The sequence below is a fragment of the Canis lupus genome, chromosome 9 (genome assembly GCF_048164855.1).
Source record: "Canis lupus baileyi chromosome 9, mCanLup2.hap1, whole genome shotgun sequence".
NCBI lineage: Eukaryota > Metazoa > Chordata > Mammalia > Carnivora > Canidae > Canis > Canis lupus.
The window spans coordinates 46,152,291-46,174,268 of NC_132846.1; the positions used below are offsets into that span (position 1 = coordinate 46,152,291).

The window sequence follows — 21,978 nt, forward strand, 5'->3', positions numbered from 1 at the left end:
ATTTTTTAAGAATGCTTTTGAAGTGTAATGATATATGGCAGCATTGTTTTCAACTTCAAATTTTGACATAATTTGAAATTTAGGGAAAAGTTATAAGGATTATACGAATAATTTTTTTTTCTTTAAGATATTTATTTGAGAGGGAGGGGGAGAGAGACAGCATGTGCATGCACATGGGCAAGTGGAATGAGGGGCAAAGGGAGAAGCAGACCCCGGGATCATGACTTGAGCCAAAGGCAGACGCTTAACCGACTGAGCCACCCAGGTGCTCCTGTGCAAAGAATTCTTGATGCCATCTACCCAGATCCCTGTGTGAACATTTACCATATTTGCCTATTCCTTTATTAGTTTCTCTCCACCACTTCCCCCATCTCTATTCACTCCACACACAGTTTTCTGAGAGTGAATTGTAGACACAGTGCCCCAGGACTTCCATGTATTTTCTTAGAAACAAAGGCATTCCTTTACATGATTAGTTTCAATATAATTATTAAAATCAGGACATTGAACATTGATAGAATACTGTTTTCTAAACTACAGATCTTACTCAGGCATTTCCGTTGACTCAGTTGACAATAGAAAATCCCTGATTTTGCATTTGTTCTTTTTAGCTTCCTTTAATCTGGAGTTCTTTAGTATGTATTTGTCTTTCATGCTTTTGACACTTTCGGTGGGTACCTGCCATTAATTTTGTAGACCATCCCTTAATTTGAGTTTGTCTGATGTGTCCTTTTGATTAGATACAGGACATGCTTTTTTGGAAGGAAAATTATGTAAGTGTTGTGTTCTTTTCAGTGTGTCATACTGGGAAGCACATGATACTAATTTATCCTTTTACTAGTCATATTAACTTTCATCTTTTGGCTAAGGGTAGTATCTGCAGGGTTTTCAGACTCTGCAGTACTAATATTTGGGCTGGATAATTCTTTGTTGAAAATCAGTGGGAGGGAGGAGTGCTGTCCTCTACGTTATAGGATGTCTAGCATTACCTCTGACCTCTACCCACTAGATGCCTGCTGGGAACACACTCCCCAGTTGAGACCACCAGAATGTCTTCAGACATTGCCAAATGTCCTCTAGGGGGCAAAATTACCTCCCAGTCCTTTGAGAACCACTAATTATTGTAATGTGAACTGTTTTTTTCCAATAGTTAATAAATGTCTCATAGCAAAATATTTGAGATTTTATATTATGTCTCCTTGCCCCACAAACTTCCACCTACTTGTTTTCAATAAATCTATTGCTATTACTTGCCTGCATCATTTATCATTTGATGGTTGCCAAATAGTGATTTTCTAATCCCATCATTCCTTACACATTTATCAGTTGACTTTTTACTATAAGGGAGAATTTTTCTTTCTGTGCTTACTTATTTGTATTGCTGTGGATTCATGTTTTATTCAGTGAACTATAATGTTATATTTATTTTGATGGACAAATTGTCCCTGATTTGGCCATTGGAAGCCCACACGCTGCCCTTCCTGTTCTTTTGATTTATCCTTATCAGTCTTTAAGTACTTCCTTCCTTTTCACAGTATGTTCCAGGCTAATCTATACTTTCCCTACCCTAGCCCAAAACCAGCCTTTTCTCTGTGAAGGCCTAGTTTTTTTAGTCAATGTGTTATTTGTAAACTAAAATCTTGATGCTAGTAATGTTTATTACTAGAATGTCATTGCTTCTGGGCCCTCTGAATGGATAAAGCTAAGAAATATATTTGTGTATATACACGTGCACACATATATGTATACACACATCTTATAGCTATCTGTGCATTAAAAATAATAAGTTCATACTGATACGTCTGATTTCAGTCCTGTACCACAGGGTTCATTCTATTCTTCCTTCCTGTATTTGTAATTTCCTTCTGCCACAGTCAGAAACTTTGCTTCCATGTGGATACATTTTGAATCCTTAGAATATAAGCTACCAAAGATCTCAATAGCTAGTTGTAATTCTTAAAATCAACTAACATGACTTTCTTTTTTTAAATATCATTTTCAGGGTCATAATCGTATCATTGCCTACAGTAGACCAGTTTATTTCTGTTTATGTTGTGGTCTTATTTGGCTCTTGGATTATGGTAGCAGAAACCTTACTACAACCAAGTTCAAATTATATGGAATAACTTTCACTAATCCACTGGTGCTTATATCAGCCAGGGATTTAGTTATAGGTGAGTTGTCTTTAAAGTATCTCAGATCTTAACATAAATTTATTTGTATACAAATAGTTCCCTGATAAACAGATCAGTTACATAGTTAAAAATGATTTTAATAGGCTTCCTTTGCTGTTTATTGTAATCCTCTCCATGAGGAACAAAACTATAGGGCTATTACAATGGAAAAAGTTAATGAAAAAGTTCTGTTCTTGAAGCAAATGTTCTTAAAGTTTTCCTTTGATTCTACATCTCAGATAACTATTATATGAAAATGGTTGAAATAATTTTAAAAGCTGTTCTTTATCATTGAAAAATTTATTTAATACCCAAGCAGTCATGTAGAAAGAAACAATTTAAAATGATGTTTTTTAAAAAATTGTTTTAATTTTTGTATTCATATACATTTTGTATTTTTTTAATCATTTATGATCTTAAATGATCTTAAGATCATTTATGATCTTAAAATGAACAAAAGGATGATTGTTATATATGTTTTTAACATGCTTTTCTTTTCTTCTGTAGTGTTTACACTCTGTTTCCCAATAGTATTTTTCATTGGTCTCCTGCCTCAAGTGAATACATTTGTAATGTACCTTTGTGAGCAATTGGATATTCATATCTTTGGTGGTAATGGTGAGTAGTTTCTTTTAAAAATTACAGATTATAGTTTTACAGTTTATTAATAAAGTAACATTAAAATACCTTTCTAATTTTCATTTTAGAATTGAAATTAAAAAGAAAAAGGCATTTATTTAATAATTAAAGACTGAGCAGGAATTAATTTGTAGATAGAACAAAGTAGTCAGATCTGCCACTTTTTTGAAAGATCCAGGAATAATGGAATTACATTATAAGAAGTGATGAAGTACCATTATCTAAAACTAAAAGTTGTAGTGAGTTTAGATGGAATCTGTATAAACTTATGAAATATTTGTGAAAGCCTATCCCAAATAAATTGACTTCTGACACATGACATTATATTTGGATTCTGTACTAGTTTATTTGGTATGTCTCTGATTATGGTTTCAGAGCTCTGTTATTTCTTTAGAATGGAAACGCCAAAACCAGATGCTTTTAGTAAAATATTTTACTAGATAAGATTTTTAGAAGTATCTCTGTGTTTAGAGTAAGATATATGGGTATGGATTGATACACTTAGAAATTTATTCCCCTCTTACATGTATATTTTACTTTGAAAATGAGAAAGACCATACCAGTATTACTCTGAAATGGATAATGGTTTGCAGAACTTGAAAATAATTTTATGGACACTGTGGTTAAAATACATTGTTATATAACTTAACCATTTAAAATTTTACTTGAAAGATGAGTGTACAACTAGAGAAAAAATATGAAAGGGAAAGAATTACTATATAACTTTTGTGATCTGTTTCTCTTCATACTCCACATTTGTAGTCCATATCTTCCAAGCATATGCATTGAAATCATCTCTGTTGATAAAATGTTATTGTAGCTTAAATTTTAAGTAATCTTAATCTCTTTCTATGTTGCTATGAATCTAGGGCATTTTTAGTGTTTGAAAAATTTTTGAAGGGGTATGAATTAGGAGTAAGCTGGTCTTCATAGATTAATGGGTAGAAGACTGTTTGAGTATTTAGGGCATGGAGGGGGCTTCGGGTAGGTAATTTATAATAGTGGGCTTCATCATATTGTCATTTACAAACTTGTGCAAGGTGTTAGTTTTTTAATATTGCCTAAAGAAAATTTTTTTCATGTAGATCTTTTTATGATTACCATATAAAATTACTATTAACAAAAATCTTGTATCCATATTTTAAAAATAAAGGGTAACTATCTTAGCCATCCCCTAGTCCTTATTATTAATAATCCCACTGAATCTATTTTTTTCCACTTATCAGAATAGAATTTAAGAAAATTTTTTATTAAAATATAGTTGATGTTGACATACAATATTATATTAGTTTCAAGTATATGACATAGTGATTCAGTAATTATAAACATTAAAAAAATGCTTACCACTGTAAGTGTAGTTATCACCTGTCACTCCACACAGTTATTACAGTATTATTGACTGTATTCCCTATGCTGTACTTTTCATTCTGTGATTTATTTATTTTATAACTGGAAGTTTGTCTCTTTATCCCTTTCACCTATTTTGCCCATCCCCTCAGTTTGGCAACCACTAATTTGTTACGTGTTCTTGAGTCTCTCTCTGTTTTTGTTTTTTGTTTTGTTTTTTAGATTCCACATGTGAGTGAATCATACAGTATTTGTCTTTTTTTGTCTGACTTACTTCACTTAGAATAATGACCTGTAGGTCCATCCATGTTGTTGTTACAAATGGCAGTATTTCATTCATGTTTGTGGCTAAGTCTTTATCCATTCATCTGTTGAAGGACACTTGTGTTGCTTCCATATCTTGACTCTTGTTAAATAATGCTGCAATAAATATAGTGGTGCATATATCTTTTTGAATTAGCGTTTTCACTCTCTTGGGTAAATAGCCAGAAATGGAGTCACTGGATCATATGGTAGTTCCACTTTTAATTTTTTAAAGAACCTCCATACTGTTTTCCTTAGAGGCTGCACCAATTTATATTCCCATCAACAGTTGCATGAGGGCTCCTTTTTCTCCACATTCTCGCCAGCACTTACTATTTCTTGTCTTTTTGATGCTAGCCACTATGACTAGTATGAGCTGACATTGATTGTGGTTTTGGTTTGCATTTCCCTGATGATTAGTGATGCTGAATGTCTTTCCATGTATCTGTTGGCCAGCTATGTGTCTTCCTTGGAAAAATGTCTATTCAAGTCCTCTGTATGTTTTAATTGGATTATTTATGTGTTTTGCCAATGTTGAGTTGTATGAGGTTTTTTAAAAATATATTTTGGATATTAACCCTTTATCGAACATGTCATTTGCAGATATCTTCTTCCCTTCAGTAGACTGCCTTTTTGTTTTGTTCTTAGATTCCTGCACTCTGCAAAGCTTTTTCAGTTTGATGTAGTCTAATTGTTTATTTTTGCTTTTGTTTCCTCTGCTTGAGGAGACAGATCCTGGGAAAATATTGCTAAGGCCAATGTCCAAGAGATTACTGTTTATGTTTTCTTTTAGAGGTTTTATGGTTTCCTGTCTTATATTTAGATCTTTTACCCATTTTGAACTTATTTTTGTGTATGGTGTAAGAAAGTGGTCTAGTTTCATTCTTTGGTGTGTAGCTGTCCAGTTTTCCCAAAGCCACTTACTGAAGAGATGGGTCTACTTTTTGTTATTAGTAATTAGATCTGTACTTTTTTGTGAGAGTTAATTAACACATGGGAATATAAATGTACTTCTTTGGGTAATACTAGTTCTGTTTACAGAGACTAATATCTTTTGGTGAATACCTAATACATTGCCAGTTGTTTTAAGCCTCCACAAGCTTCATTTCCCCATACTTTTGTAAATAAGAAGATACATTCTTGAAGCATAATATAGGTACGGTTTTTTTCTGCTGTGTATAAACATTTATTACTTATAAGGTGGATATATTTTGTCTTGTATCAAAAATTGTGGGTAGTAAACCTTTGTCACTTTAAAATCTTTTGAAAGGATAGGATAATGTAACTGAATTTGACTGAATTTTTAAAAATCAAATGAGTAGATATTTCATTGTAGTCAGTATTACAACATTTTACATACTTTTCAGTGGCCTTTTAAGATGTGTTTTTTCCATAAATGTTTATAAAATGCTAAATTTTTTTCATTTTCTTGTCTAGCCACTACAAGTTTGCTTGCAGCACTTTACAGTTTTATCTGTAGCATTGTGGCAGTAGCCTTACTGTATGGATTGTGTTATGGCGCTTTAAAGGTGAGCAATACATGATAGTACAATTTTATGTTTAAGGCTATTTTTCTATGTGAAGATTGTTTTTAATTGACTAATAATGATGTAAGCCACCTTCCCTCTTTCTCCCTGGGGCCATTGTAGCATTGATTTCCATGATTTTTGTATTTTGAGCATTATTTTCATTCTTGTTTACTTTGAATTTGAAAGCAATTTCATGGTTAACGATTATTAAAAGTAAATCCTTTTTCAGGTAGTAATCATAGGTTAATATTAGAAACAGATTATTAAAACTAGGTTGGTGATAATAACAATATGAAATTAATTTTAGATCTTTAAGAATATATATATGTCTTATTCACATCAAGATTTCTTGAAGCTTCTGAGCACAAGTGCCAAGGACTGCAAGTTAAGATACATTCTAGTCAAAATTAATGCACTGAAATTTAATGTCATTATTGACTTACAAAGATCTGGATGAGCCTTAATTAGCTTCATTTTATTTATTTATTTATCTATTCATTCATTCATTCATTCATTCATTCATGAGAGACACAGAAAGAGAGAGGCAGGGACTTAGGCAGAGGGAGAAGTAGGCTCCTTGCAGGGAGCCTGTTGCAGGACTCGATCCTGGACCCCGGAATCATGCCCTGAGCTGAAGGCAGATGCTCAACCACTGAGCCACCCAGGCATCCCAATTAGCCCTATTTTAAAAAGATTGTCACCAAGTTGTAAACATAAAAATCTTAAATTTCTTGTAAACAATTCTCAACCTCAAGTTTTATTTTTTTTTAATCTTTAATGCAAGACAACCAGAGGATGATAGGGTTGAAAGGACTAAGAAAAGTGATCCATAGCATCCTTTTTTGCATCATTTATACAGTAGCATTTAGGGAATGTTTACTGTGTGCCTGTTACTGTGCTAAACACCATTTCCTGCTTTTAAGTTGCTTGTCTGTTAGATGTGATTAATAAGTCAGTCAACACTTTCAGTAGAGGATGATGAAGGCTATGAAAACAGAGTGGTATAGGCATATAAGTTATCACCTTATTCAGCCAAAAGGAATTAAAGATAATTTTCCAAGGGAGTTCGCTTTTTAACCAATATTTGACAAACAGAAATTAGCTAGTTGAAATAAGGGATGAAGAGCCATGGAGCTCTCAAGAAAATGTGTTGTGTACAGGAAGCAGCAAATAATTTGAAATTGCTGGAGGTTTTTGGGTACATGAGGAAAGATGGCCTTTAGTAAGGCTGGAAACGTAAGCAGTAGCTGGATTATGAAATATCTTACCCTGAACTTACTGGTGTGGAGATGGAAGGCCATCATAATTTTTTTTAAGAGACTATCAGAATATTTTAGGTAAGGTAAAGAAATGATCAGTGTTGCGTTTCAAAAAGATTACTTATAGTCTCTGGTGTGAAAGGAGATTGAAATATAATCAAGAAAGATCAGAAATCGGGTGAGTTGTATTGCAATCTTGAAATTATGAGGGACCAAACTAAAATTAGATTCAGTGAATGTATTTGGAGACTCTATGGATAAAGAGAAAAAAGCCAAAAGAGAGTCCAGCATGACTTCTGGGTAGAGTCTGGCTTGAACAGCTGGTTAGATAGTGATACTAGTGCCTAAGATTGGAGATCTCTGAGTTTAGCGAGGAAGGTGGTTGTTTATAGATGGACACATTAATTTGATGACATCTATGGGGTATTTGAGAGATGCATAGTGGGTAGTTTATGTAGAGAGGTTTGAGATAATGATGAAAAGATTTAGGATTCATCAACTCAGTGAAAATGTAAGTAAAAGACTGCTAACCTGGGTTGACAAGAGGAAATGGATGCAGATAGAACCCTGGAAAATGCTGATATTTAAGTGATGGATAGAACAGAATCTCACAAAGGAAACTTCAGAGGCAGAATTGTCTGAAAAAAGTTTTTATTGAATTTGGCAGTTAACAGGTTATTGGTGACTTCAACAAACCACTTCTTTGATGTTTTTGCAGAGGAAGCTAGATGAATATAAGATTGGGTTTGAGTAAATATTAAGGAAATGTAAGATACTCTTTCTAAAATATAGTTGGATAATGTGTACATAATGGGGGTTGTTTTCAGGTTTTTATTTTTTAAAAGATCTGAGACTTGATTTCATTTCAAGGTGGGGGGTACCCAGTAGAGAGGGAAATACTTGATGGAGCTAAACCAAGGAAAGAATTGGAGGCAGCAAGATCCAAATGCAAACTTCTCCAAGGTGCACTGCCTGTAAACCATCCTACGGTACAGATTTTAGATCTGTGCTTTAAGACATGTTTTGGAAAGTGAATCATTATTTGGAAGTTGGAATCGTAGAAGTTAACAGTGCAATAAGTTTTCTAGACCAGTGTACAATGGGCTATTTAACTCTAATTATCTAGCAGAAGAAGAGCAATTATAAAACTGCCAAAGAATCCTAAAGGTACACAGGAAGATAAATTATTTTCTTCTTTGTTGGTGACGTTTCATTATACTCTTTTAGTTTTACATGTCACCCTTACAGTAAATCTGCAGATTTAGAACATTTTTATATGGTAATGTGGAATGATTTTCAAGACAAGCCATTTGTTTTTTCAAGATTTATTGAAGTATAATCAACAAATAAAATAAGACATTAAAAGTGTATTTGATGATCTGAATCACTGTGAAAGGATTCCCCTCATCAAGTTAATACATTTATTACCTCATATTTATCTTATTTTGTTTTGTTTTGGTGAGAGCATTTAAGTTCTACTCTTAGCAAATTTCGGTTATACAATAGTGTTATCAACCATAGTCATTATGTTATACATTAGATCTTCAGACCTTATTCATCCTTGTAAAATATTTTTAAGTTTATTTAATTTTTAATGACATATAATTGACATGTATCATTAGATTAGTTTCAGATGTACAACATAATTTAATTGTGTGTATTATGAAATAATCACAATAGGTAAATATTGTTCATACAGTTACAAAGCTTTTTTGTGTACATTCTAATGAGAACTTTTAAGATCTTTCTCCTAGCAACTTTCAAATATGCAGTGCTGTCTTATTAAATACTGTTGCCATGGTTTGCATTACATTTTAATGACTTAGTTATCCTATAACCAGAAGTATTTGTACCTTTTGACTTTCACTTATTTCTAACCCCCCCCCCCCCCCCCCCCGCCAGACCTTTACTGAAAGTTTATACTCCTTTACCAACCTTTCCCTATTTCCCCAACCTCCCAGTCTCTGGCAGCTATTTTCTATTCTGTTTCTATGAATTTGACTTTTTCTTTGAAAAAAAAAATTTCACGTATACATAATACCATGAAGTATTTCTCTTCTCTGTCTGGCTTATTTCAGTTAGCTTAATGCCATCCAGTTTCATCCATGTTGTTGCAAATGACAAGATTTCCTTCCTTTTTAAGGTTGAATAATATTCCTGTATGGGTGTGCTATATATATCACATTTGTGTGTGTATGTGTGTGTTTTAATAAAAAGGAAGGTAATATCCCCCCCAAATGGATGTTTCCTTTGTGCTTTTTTTTTTAAACATACCCAATGGCTTGTATATACATAGAATAATCATAGAAGAATATACAAGAAATTTATAACCATAGTTACTTCTGGGCAGTTGGATACATTGGGAGGCATTATTACATACCTTTAGGAATGGATTTTCTTTTTATCTATACAGACTTTTATATTTGTTATTTCTGTTTATGTTTGTTATATTTGATTGATTTGTTTTCCTTTTGTTTATTCTTTCATTTTTCCTTGAACTTTTTTAGCTCATTAAAAGCTAAAAATTTTTTTCTAAAACAACTTTAGTGCATCCTAATAATGTGTGTATACTTTCTAGATGCTTTCATATTTTTTTTAAAGATTTTATTTATTCACAAGAGACACACAGAAAGGCAGAGACACAGGCAGGGGGAGAAGCAGGCCCCATGCAGGGAGCCCGATGTGGGACTCGATCCTGGGTCCCCAGGATCACACCCTGGGCTGAAGGTGGCGCTAAACCGTTGAGCCACCTGGGCTGCCTGATGCTTTCATTTTTTTTTTTTTAATTTTTATTTATTTATGATAGTCACACAGAAAGAGAGAGAGAGGCAGAGACATAGGCAGAGGGAGAAGCAGGCTCCATGCACTGGGAGCCCGACGTGGGATTCGATCCCGGGTCTCCAGGATCGCGCCCTGGGCCAAAGGCAGGCGCCAAACCGCTGCGCCACTCAGGGATCCCTTTCATATTTTTTAAGAGATTGCTAGAATTTGGATGTTCAAACCCACTACAGTGGGTAGAACAAACCCATCTTTTAATCTGTCAAAGTCGGTCAACTTCTGTTTTGTTTTTTCATAGTTACTGCAATTTCTCCCACTTCTAACCAGAGTTCATTGAAAAATCACGTGGTTTGGTTTGTTTTGCTATTTGTTTTTCTAGTTAGTGATTCAATAAAGGTTGTAGTTACTATCTATTTAAATATTCATGAATTATATTGAATGTATGAGTATTCTAAATTCTTGATATAAATAAGTGATTTTGAGATCAATTTAAGTATGCTTTTCTTTTGTCTGAGAGCAATAAAAAAGTAGTGTCAAGAATTTGTCAGATGAAAGCAGGAATTTTTAGTTTTCTCCAAACACTTGTTTTGCTTTAGTTGAGGAAGAATTTATATATTTCTTTATATAAGAAATCCATGTATCTTAGACAGTTTGATAAATTTTAACAAATACATATACCTTTATAATACACACCCTTACCAAGATGTAGTTCCATCACCATGAGAAATTTCCCTCATATTCCTTTTAATTCCCCCCCCCGCCCCAACTACTTTTACTGTAGACTTGGTGTTCTTGAAATTCATACAAATGGAATCACACCTCTTTTGTAGCTGATATATTTTGTTCAATATAATGTTTTGAGATTCATCCAAATTATTGTGTTCCTTTTTCCTGCAGGAAAATACCCCATTTAGTTTTAAATCATCCCTACTCCCATTATATGTATATGTCAACTTCTCTGTTGCCTTAGAAGTGAACATCTGAGTTGTTTAGAGTTTAAGAATATTATGAATAAAGCTGCAATGAACATACACATGTTTTCATTTTTCTTGGGTAAATCCCTGAAATGGAATTGCCAGTTTTCTAAAGTAGATGTACTGGAAATCTTTTTTATTAGTTTTAATGTTTACTAAAATTGTACATGTATATCTTTCAAAGAATCAGATAATTCTACAATACGTATTGCCAGGAATAACCATCCCCTCTCTATCCCTTCCTTAGAGTTGCCACTTTCAATTCTTTATGTTGATTGTTTTGGTATTTGCCCCCCTATGTCTAAGTAACTAACTTTACGCTTTGTGTATATTGTCAAGTTTTATGCATTATCCATGGACTCTGCTTTATGGAAGCTGTAGGCTAACTTACTTTCACCTCTCACTGCACATCTCGACCACACATGGTCTTCCTTGCCTGTCTCATATACCTGATATGTTTCCCTGATTATCACTGTGCAAATGCTATTCCTACACACAGTTTCTCTTTTATTTCCTTATGTATTTATCTCCCTTTCATTCTCAAACTCCTATATTGCTTAACTTCCTTCTCAGTAAATCCAATCATCAGAAGGTTCAGTTCTTGACTTTATCACTTAACAAATTACTTGAACCCTTTGTGCCTCAGTTTCTCATCTGTAAATTGGGGAGCAGTGGTATATATCTCTAAGGATGGTCATAAGAATTGTTTAGGAAGGGGAACCCAGGAAGGCTCAGCGGTTGAGGGCCTGCCTTTAGCCTAGGGCATGATTCTAGAGTCCTGGGATTGAGTCCCACATCAGGCTCCCTGCATGGAGCCTCCTCCCCCTGCTTGTGTCTCTGCCTCTCTCTCTCTCTCTCTCTCTCTGTGTGTGTGTGTGTGTCTCTCATGAATAAATAAAATCTTAAAAAAAATTGTTTAGGAAATAGCAAAGATCTAAGAATGGGGCTTAATATATAGTGTTCAATATGATGATAATGATGTTTTGATGTAGCCATTACAGAAAGATCTGTATGTTGTGTGATGTGTAACAATTTTCAAGACTTTATTATTAAATGGGGAAAAAAACCCAAGTACTATAATAAACAACCATTTGGATTCCCACTCCTACCATTCCCGCTTCTTGAAAGAAGAAAGAAGAAAGAGAAAGAAGGAATAGTATGCTGTTTACCTCACTGGCCATACTTAAGAATTTTTAACTATTCCTTTTGTCAGTATTATCTACTCTTTACCAGATATCTTGCTAGTAGACTCCAGAAATCTTGCAGTGAGCAGACATGAAATGCGTATCTACATCCACATGTTTGGTTGACTTTAGAAGCTAGCCTTTGCATTATTTATTTTGGGGAATATGGAGTTCATTATTCAAGAGCACTGAATGCCTACTCAGTTTTCTGGAAGATAAAATGGCAGCATATTATGAGCAAAGGTATCAGGATAAAAGCACAGCGATGTCAGCATTCTGTTTTATCTAATGTGTTGTACTATGTGTTGCTTTTTCCCTCCTCTATTATACATAATCAGACGTGTGCACCAAGTTATTTCATTTTTCTAAAGGGAGAATGTAGTTTACCGTAAGCTTAATACCACATGAAATATGAAAGAAATCAAGAGCGACATCTATCCGACGCAAATGTTTCATTCCTAGTGTATAAATAGAGCTTTAGTACCAAAAGAAACCTGAAGATGATCTAGTAAAGTTCTAGTTCATCAGAAAGTAATAAATCTAAATTTATCTAGAAAAGAATACAATTGATAATATGGCTAAAATTTTTTTGTTAAATTTAGTTATCTTCCTCCAAAATACTGACATGAAAGGATAATATAATAGATGATAAAGTAAAAGCATATTGTTCTCTGAAACAGAACATTTTTTTCCAACAGGATTCTTGGGATGGCCAGCATATTCCAGTACTTTTCTCCATTTTTTGTGGTTTATTAGTGGCAATATCCTATCATCTCAGCCGACAAAGCAGTGATCCATCTGTACTTTTGTAAGTGCAATCAATTGTTACTGAATTAAAGAAATTTAAATAAGTTTGGATTTCTTCCAGATTTAACTTAAGATCTGTTTTCCCACCACCTTGTCAAAGTGCTGTTGACTTAACTGTATTGGGTTTCAAATATATTAACTTTGGATCATTCTAATCAATTTAGCTAGGATTGTTCGTTAGCTTTTTCTCTTCTAAAAATTATGTTTTAATAAAAATATTCTTATATGCTTATTTATAGTATTGTAAACTTTTTAGAAATTATCAGTTACTAATGATTAAATATGCTTGGAATGCTTGATTTTTTTTTTTTGTAAGATTTACTTATTTAGAGAGTGAGTGTGCCTGTGTGCATGAGTGGGAGGGGCAGAGGGAGAGAAAGAGAGAATCTCAAGCAGACAGAGCTGAATGTAGGAACCCAGCATGGAGCTCAGTACCACCACCCTGAGGTCAGGACCTGAGTCCAAACCAAGAGTTGGATATGCTTACTCTATTGCACCACCCAGGCACCCCGGAACACTTGTCATAAACTTCATTTGTCATTTGAAGTACTGGTTTTCACGTTATGAATTGATTTTTTATTATTTTTCCTTCCTTCTTTCTTCCTTTCTTTTCTTTCTTTCTTTTTTTTTTTTTTTTTTAATTTAAAGCTCTTTGGTACAATCCAAGATTTTTCCAAAAACAGAAGAGAAAAATCCAGAAGATCCTCTGTCTGAAGTAAAAGATCCACTGCCTGAAAAACTTAGAAATTCTGTTGTAAGTTTTAGCTTTTTACAATCATCTAAAGATGTAAATTTTAGACAGTTTGTCATGTTATATAATGAAAGCCTTTTGTAATTGGGGAAAATGTGTGTGCAAATAATATATTGTTGACTGCTTTTATGTCAGATTTTAACCTGTTAAGAAATGCTCATTCTCAAAAGTTGTTACTGTATAAAAGAGTATGCTAAATACTCATTTTAAGATTAGGTGAAATGAAGTAATTTCATTGTTTATAGAATTCTTAATCCTATTCAGTTTAAATTAGGATTTGAAAGATCCATATATTAACATAAATTAGATTTTCTTGTTACTGTTCTTGTTGATAAAAACTGTCCTTGTAAATCACCTGCTAATCTTAGTGTGTTTTATTCCTCTACAGCAGTCTGAAAAGTGTATGTGTGTTTATTTTTTAGATAGAAGGAGATAGCAATTATCTCTACTAATTTTATTTATACTTAAGAAAATGTCATAATTTAAAAATTTTCTAATTTAGTAAATTCAATGTCTATATTTTAGTAATTATTTGAAAAATGAATTTTATAGATGCATATCTGTTTTATGAAGCAAAGCATATTTCTTAGTTATTTTAGATTATTTCCACTTGTGAAAAACTGAATTTATATAGGTCTTGAATTAGTCATGACATTTGCCTTAATGAACTTGAGCTGTTCACATGTTCTTCAAACTTGAGAAGTATAAAGCTGCCTCAGGATTTTTTCTGACTTCAATTTCCATGTTAGCAAAGCATATTTCATGTTACACGTAGTAACATATTTCTAAATTTAGTTTAAGGTTAGCATATACCTGTGGGTCAGTTGATGACTAGTTAAGATATTGAGAAGTTTCCGGTTTACTATAACCACTAAAAGAACCAAAATCCAGTAAGTAAAATAAGACATGTAGTTTCAACATTTTAAAAAACCAATGGGAAAGCATAACTTTGTTATCCAAAACAGTATCCCCCTATAACTGATATAGTGATTTAAGTACATCATTTCCTTTTGTGTAAAAATGAAACATACAGATCAATTGAGAGAAAGAAATCTTCATTCTAAAAGGCTTTGTATTGAACACCAATAAAAAATAAATTAAAAAAAAATAAACCAAACATAAATAAAAATAAATAAATAAATAAATAAATAAAAATAAAAGGCTTTGTTAGAGGAGCCCATGGTTGACTCAATTGGTAGAACACGCATCTCTTGATCTCAGGGTCATGACTTTGAGCTCCATTTTGCGTGTAGAGATTACTTAAAAAATAAAATATTTAAAAGTAAATAAATAAAAGACTTTGTTATGTTATACAGTGTGTAGAACTAGTTTCGTTTCCTTGATATTTCCATTGTCAAACCAAAATATCAGGAAATTCAGGAAGAAAAACTTATAGCTGATTATTATGTATAAGAATTATCTAGAAGAATAGGATCAATAAAATTATTTTTTTTGACTGTGGGAATAAAAGAAATACATATTTTTGAATTTTGTGTAATTGTTGGATGATTCTGTTTTGTTCCAGAGTGAGCGTTTACAGTCTGACCTAGTAGTATGCATTGTAATTGGTGTGCTGTATTTTGCTATTCATGTAAGCACAGTGTTCACAGTATTGCAGGTAAGAAATCATTTTGATCTTTTGATTGGGGGAAGATAACAGTTTAGACTCATTTTTTATTTGGTTGTAATATTCATCCATAGTGCTGAAATATATGACTTTTCATTCGGTTTTAAAAGTATTTATTTTCTTATGGTTTCTCTGGGTCATGACTCTGATTGTAGCTTAGCTGGATGATCCCAGTTCAGGCTGTGTTACAATGCTGCAGTCATATGGGGCTGGCATCAATCGAGGCTGTCAGCAGGCCTTAGTTCTTTCCTGACCATTCGCCTGAGATCTGAGTTCTTCTCTATATGACCCTCACCATAGGCTGCTTGAGTATCCACACAAAATGGCAGTTGTGGTCTAGAGCCGGTGGTCTTAGAGTGAGAAAGCCTACGACAGAAGCTGCAGTCTTTTATAATTGATATCTGGTGTGGCATACCACCACTTCTTTTGTACGTGTTGATCTACGGGGCAACCTTAGTACAAGTTTCAGAAAAACCACATAAGAAAACGGTGTTAATACTGAAAGGGAATAAAGGGGAAAGGAGAAAAAACGAGTGGGAAATATCAGAAAGGGAGACAGAACATGAGAGACTCCTAACTCTGGGAAACGAACAAGGGGTGGTAGAAAGGGAGGTGGGCGGGGGGGGGGGGTGACTGGGTGACGGGCACTGAGAGGGGCAGTTGATGGGATGAGCACTGGATGTTATGCTATATGTTGGCAAATTGAACACCAATAGGAAAGGAAAGGAAAGGGAAGGGGAAGGGAGAGAAAGAAAAGAGAGAGAGAGAGAAAGAAGGAAAGGAAAGGAAAAGGGAAAGGGAAAGGAATGTGAGAAAATGAAAAAAAAAGAAAACAGTGTTAACTGTTTTTAACGTTTAACCACATAACAAAACAGTGTTAACTGTCATCTTTGTTGACAGATGTTTGGTTTTTAGATTCGAAAATTGACTTTGCCATTTTCTGTTAATAAGTAGAAAATTGAATTGACAAATTAGAAGTTCTATGGATCTCAAAAAACACTTTTAATTTTCTCAATTTTATTCTCCTTTTAGCCTGCTCTCAAGTATGTGTTGTATGCATTGGTCGGCTTTGTGGGTTTTGTAACCCATTATGTACTGCCTCAAGTCAGAAAACAGCTACCATGGCACTGCTTCTCTCACCCTCTGCTGAAGACAGTAGAGTACAGTCAGTACGAAGTTCGGAGTAAGTATTTTGTTAACATTGCTCTTTTTAATATTATGGACTTTTTGTCGTTGGTTTTTTTTGTTTTTGTTTTTGTTTTACTTTAGTAGATGACAAATAAGTATCATCAAGTAACACTTTGGCTTGTATTTGTTAGATTTGTTTTTTTTGTTTTGTTTTGTTTTTTTAAAGATTTTAGTTATTCATTCATGAGAGACACAGAGAGAGGCAGAGACTCAGAGGGAGAAGCAAGCTCCTCGCAGGGAGCTGGATGCGGGACTCGATCCCTGGACCTGGGATCACACCCTGAGCCAAAGGCAGATGCTCAATTGCTGAGCCACTCAGGCATCCCTGTTATACTTAGATTTGAAGCTGTAATGAGTCAAGCCTTTTGCAGGATGCTTTAATTTCAGTTGAAGTATAAATGTCAGTGCCACAAGACTGACTTCCACAGAATAAGACTTCTTTCTATATTGTTCTTAATAGACCTCTCAATGACCAATCCTGTGCATGTCTACAGCTTCTCTCTCCAGTCCTTATCCTTTCCTTAAGTTTTCTTTTCTATATACAGGCAATCCAGTCCTTCTTAAGATTTCTTTGAAATATTTTTAGCTCAAAGCATGGGGGAATAGAGAGAACTTTGTTCCTGTTTCTATCGATAACACTATGTCCCACTAGAGAAGGGTATAAAAGAGTTGATCAGATGAAAAGAAGTTTAAAACACTTGTAATGTTCTTTCTTGTTCAGATTTGGGATAAAGTATAAAATGCCCCCCAAAAGAGGAAGAGGGCCAGTCTACTTTAAACTCTGACTTGACTTTCATGTTGTAAGTAGTTGGTCTTTGTTCATTGGCCCTATGACTTGTGATATACCATAATTCCTCATTTTAGAGAAATAATAAAAGTTCATAACTATGTAATCATTTATTATATATCTGTGATTAAACAAGCCAATAGTTTGACCTCAAACTTTTTCTTCAGTTAGTGCATTATGATAGAGGATTCCTCAGTTATTTGGAGATAAATTAACTCGTTTTGAGAACTCTGATGCTTTTTTTTTTTAAGATTTTTTATTTATTTATTCATAAGAGATAGAGACAGAGACACAGGCAGAGGGAGAAGCAGGCTCCATGCAGGGAGCCTGATGCGGGACTCGATTCCAGGACTCCAGGATCACACCGTGGGCCGAAGGCAGGCGCTAAACTGCTGAGCCACCCAGTGATCCCCAACTCTGATGCTTTTAAAAGCCTTCTATACCAAATTTGACTATTCATTCTCAAAGCAAATTTCCTTGGCCTTTTAGTAAAAGCTTAGAGCATCCTTTTGAAAGGAATCTCTTTTTCTGATCAATAGGCCTTAACAGTGGGCTTAAAATAATCCTGTAAACCATGTCATAAATAGATGTGCTATCATCCAGACTTTGTTGTTTCATTTATAGTACCACGGGCAAAGTAGATTTAGCATTCTGAAGGGCCTGAGGATTTTTGGGATGGTCCATGAGCCCTGGTTTCCACTGAAAGTCACCAGCTATGTTAGCCCCTAGCAAGATAGCGTGGCTTTCGAGGCTTTGAAGCCAAGCATTGACTTCTCCTCTCTAGCTGTGAAAGTCCCAGATGGCATCTCCTTCCAATAGAAAGCTGTTTAGTCTACACTGAAAATCTGTAGCCAGTTTCTTTAATGATCTTAGCTGGATCTTGTGGATAACTTGCAGCTTCTCCATCATCACTTGCTGTTTCATCTTACACTTTGATGTTATGGGGAGATGGCTTCTTTCTTTAAACTTCATTGAACTAGCTAGCCTCTGCTAGCTTCAGACTTTTTTTTCTGCAGCTTCCTCACCTGTCTCAGACTTCATAGAATTGAAGAGAATTAGGGATGTACCCTGGATTAGGCTTTGGCTTAAGGGAATATTGTGGCTGGTTTGGTCTTCTCTCCAGACCACTAACCTTTCTCCATATCCACAGTAAGACTGTTTCACTTTTTTATCATTTGTGTGTTCACTGGAGTTGCACTTTTCATTTCCTTCAAAAACTTCCTGTACAGTCACAACTTGACTAGTATTTAGCACAAGAGCCCTAGCTTTTTGGCCTAGCTTGGCTTTTAACATGCCTTCCTCATTAAGCTTAATTATTTCCAGCTTTTGATTTAAAATGAGAAATACTCAATTCTTTCTTTCACTTGAACACTTAGAGGCCATTGTAGAGTCATTAATTGGCCTAATTTCAATCCCAAGGAATAGGGAAGGCTGAGAGGAGGGAGGAGAATGGTAGAACAGCCAGTCAGCAGAGCAGTCAGAACACATGCATTTCTGGTTAAGTTTGCCATCTTATGTGGATAGAGTTCATATTATCCCAAAGAAGATACAACAGAAGCATTGAAGATCACTGATCAGGGACACCTGGTGGCTCAGCAGTTGGGTGCCTGCCTTCAGCCCAGGATGTGATCCTGGAGACCTGGGATTGAGTCCCGCATCGGGCTCCCTGCATGGAGCCTGCTTCTCTCTCTGCCTATGTCTCTGCCTCTCTCTCTCTGTGTCTCTCATGAATAAATAAATAAGATCTTAGAAAAAAAAATCACTGATCATAGATAACTGTAACAAATAGAATTATAGTGAAAAAGTTTTAAGTATTGTAAGAATTACCAAAATGTAACAGAGAAACATGAAGTGAGCAAATGCTGTTGTAAAATGGTGCTGATAGACTTAACACAGGGTTGCCATAAACCTTCAATTTGTTTAAAAAAAAAAAAAAGGTAGTATCTGGAACGTGTAATAAAGTACAGCAAAATAAAATGAGGCACGCCTGTATTTTATACATTAGATGATGTGATCTTCTTGTATTGCCTTGTTAGATGCAGCCACTATGATGTGGTTTGAGAAACTTCATGTGTGGCTTCTTTTTGTGGAGAAGAATATCATTTATCCATTGATTGTTCTCAATGAACTTAGTAGCAGTGCAGAGACAATTGCTAGTCCAAAAAAACTGGATACAGAGTAAGTACAATACTCCTCTCATCTATATTTAACTGCTAGGGGCTGTCATAAGCAATGTCTTAAGACATTGATCAAGTAGAAATAAATAATTTAGGGTATCTTTGGTGTAATACACTGTGAGATAAAAAAAATTCAGGTGAAATTGTGTCTTTAACTTCCCTTCCTGAACATCTGTTTCTGCTCTTATGTATCATTACTCTGGACATCTTATTGTCAACTAATATTTTATGAGAAGTCATTTATTAATAAAGTTAATTTTTAACATTAGATGGTAAGTTTGAGAAATATGTTTTTGTGTACTGTGTAAGTCAAGCAATATAGGTGGTCATTTGCCTCTGCAATTATTCTATAGGCTTATCCACTGAGTAGACAAGGTAGATATTGTTGGGTAAGCCTTAATACCTGTTTTTTTATGTGCTAAATGCTATTAATATTAAAGAAATAAAAATATTCAGAAACTGGAGAACCATATGTTAGAATTACAATACTTACTTTTTTAAAACATTCTTATTTATATAAAAGAATAAGAATCAATTACATATTGTTAAAAGGAATACTATAATAGTTTATTTTAGAATATGATTTGCCTAGCTATATAAATCGTTTTTAGACGTTTATATTTGATATATATATATTTTGTAAGCATAGTAAATGAAATAGTGATTTTTCTAAAGTTAGTATATTTTCTAAAGTTTTCAGTCATTGATTAATGAGTTGTGCTTTCTTTATATTATAGATTAGGTGCTTTAATGATCACCATTGCTGGTCTGAAGTTGCTACGATCCTCTTTTAGCAGCCCTACATATCAGTATGTCACAGTCATCTTTACTGTGCTCTTCTTCAAAATTGACTATGAAGCGTTTTCAGAGACCATGTTGTTGGATCTCTTCTTCATGTCCATACTCTTCAACAAGGTAATTATCACTCACTGAAAGGAATATCCCTATCTGTAAAAAGTGTCGCCCTAGGTAATACTCTGTTTAGGGAGGGTTCTGCCTGCATATCATTTGCTTCATTATCTTTTAAGTAATTTTTTTCAGTCAATCAGTTATTTAGGAGCATATTAGAATCCCTAAATAATGCTAAGTCACTATGATCCATGAAAGATATATTTCTTGCTATAGGTAGAAAGATAAGATTAAGCTATATAGAAAATTAGAGAAACACCATTAGCTATGTATTTTTATATATCTAGAATCTTCCAAAAGTGGGTGTGGTTTTGAATAATTCTGGAAATAGACATGGTAATAATGGAACTGGGCTGTGGGCTGCTGGATAGATGGAGGGAGGAAATAACCTGATAGCTAAGTGAAGATAGTACTGAGGCCAGGGAGGCCATGTGGGAGGAATCAGAAATTAGTTTGATGGTGACATTTGCAGAATACTCTGAAAATTACAGAATGCTTCTAAAATTTATTATCCACTCCTCTAAGGTACTTTTAGTCCTTTTACAAATGAGATGACAAAACCTGGGTCTTCTGCTTCCCTTTCTAACCACCTTTTTTGCTGAACCCTACCACCATTCTAAATGAAACAGATTGTGAGTCAGATTATTTATAAATTAAATAGAGCTTAGATTTCATGTTAACGCTGACCACATACAAAGGACTTTGACATATATTATCCCATTTGATAGGTAACAGAGAGCTGAAGCATATGACAGCTACAAAACACAATGAAAGCCCAATTTTAGGCAAGTTAGCCTGGTCAGCCACATTTGGGATGAATTGGGGAAGAGAGAACCTAAAGGTATGGAGAACAGTTTAAGAGACTATGACAGTAATTTAGATGTGTTAGAAGTCTAACCTAGGATGGGAACAGTACATGGAAAACCATTAATTTGAACAAGGTTTTAGTGATAGTCAATTTCAAAATATTGTGTTAAACGTTGTACTAAGTAGCTTCTAAAATACTGCAGTATTGTATTTGTTCAATCACTAATTTGTATGCATTTTTATCATTTATTTCCTCTTCTAGTGAGCATGGTTAACCAAAGGAGGAAGCCAGAAAGTTAATGAAAGAATTGTTTGTATAAAGAAGCATGTGGTTTCTCACAAATTTAAATATTTAGCTTGGAAATTTTATGGCATCTTATTTTACTGGTTGGGAAAAAAAGTGAAAGTTTCAATAAAGTAGAAACAATCTCTGAAATAGACTTAATTTGCATTAGTTCGGATATTCTTAATACTTTCATTTGCTAAACAAATTGTTCTTGAAAGCATACAATGTTCTAGAACTGTTCTAGATGCTTAGGCTACATTAGTGAACAAATAGCGTTCTGCCCTTAAGGACTTTGTATTATGTAAGGTTAGTTGACAGAACTTAACAGTGATAATAAGTAATTTTCAAGGGATCTCTAGATATATTTTTTAAGGTATCATTGTTAAGATGCACCAGCAATTTAAAAATCTTACAGGAAAAAACTACTACGAATGTATAAAAAGTGATTTTAC

At 34.1% G+C, this 21,978-nt stretch overlaps 1 protein-coding gene across 15 annotated transcripts in view; it reads left to right on the top strand.

Moving 5' to 3' along the window:
• PCNX1 (pecanex 1) overlaps positions 1 to 21,978 on the top strand; it is a 163,629-nt gene that overhangs the window by 100,963 nt on the left and 40,688 nt on the right. For all 15 annotated transcript variants that reach the window (XM_072839123.1, XM_072839131.1, XM_072839125.1 and 12 more), the window contains 9 exons: positions 2,003 to 2,174; positions 2,682 to 2,792; positions 5,901 to 5,992; positions 12,886 to 12,995; positions 13,643 to 13,748; positions 15,271 to 15,363; positions 16,405 to 16,555; positions 19,384 to 19,525; positions 20,262 to 20,439. In XM_072839123.1, the coding sequence (XP_072695224.1) occupies positions 2,003 to 2,174; positions 2,682 to 2,792; positions 5,901 to 5,992; positions 12,886 to 12,995; positions 13,643 to 13,748; positions 15,271 to 15,363; positions 16,405 to 16,555; positions 19,384 to 19,525; positions 20,262 to 20,439 (1,155 nt within the window). The remainder of the gene's footprint in view (positions 1 to 2,002; positions 2,175 to 2,681; positions 2,793 to 5,900; positions 5,993 to 12,885; positions 12,996 to 13,642; positions 13,749 to 15,270; positions 15,364 to 16,404; positions 16,556 to 19,383; positions 19,526 to 20,261; positions 20,440 to 21,978) is intronic.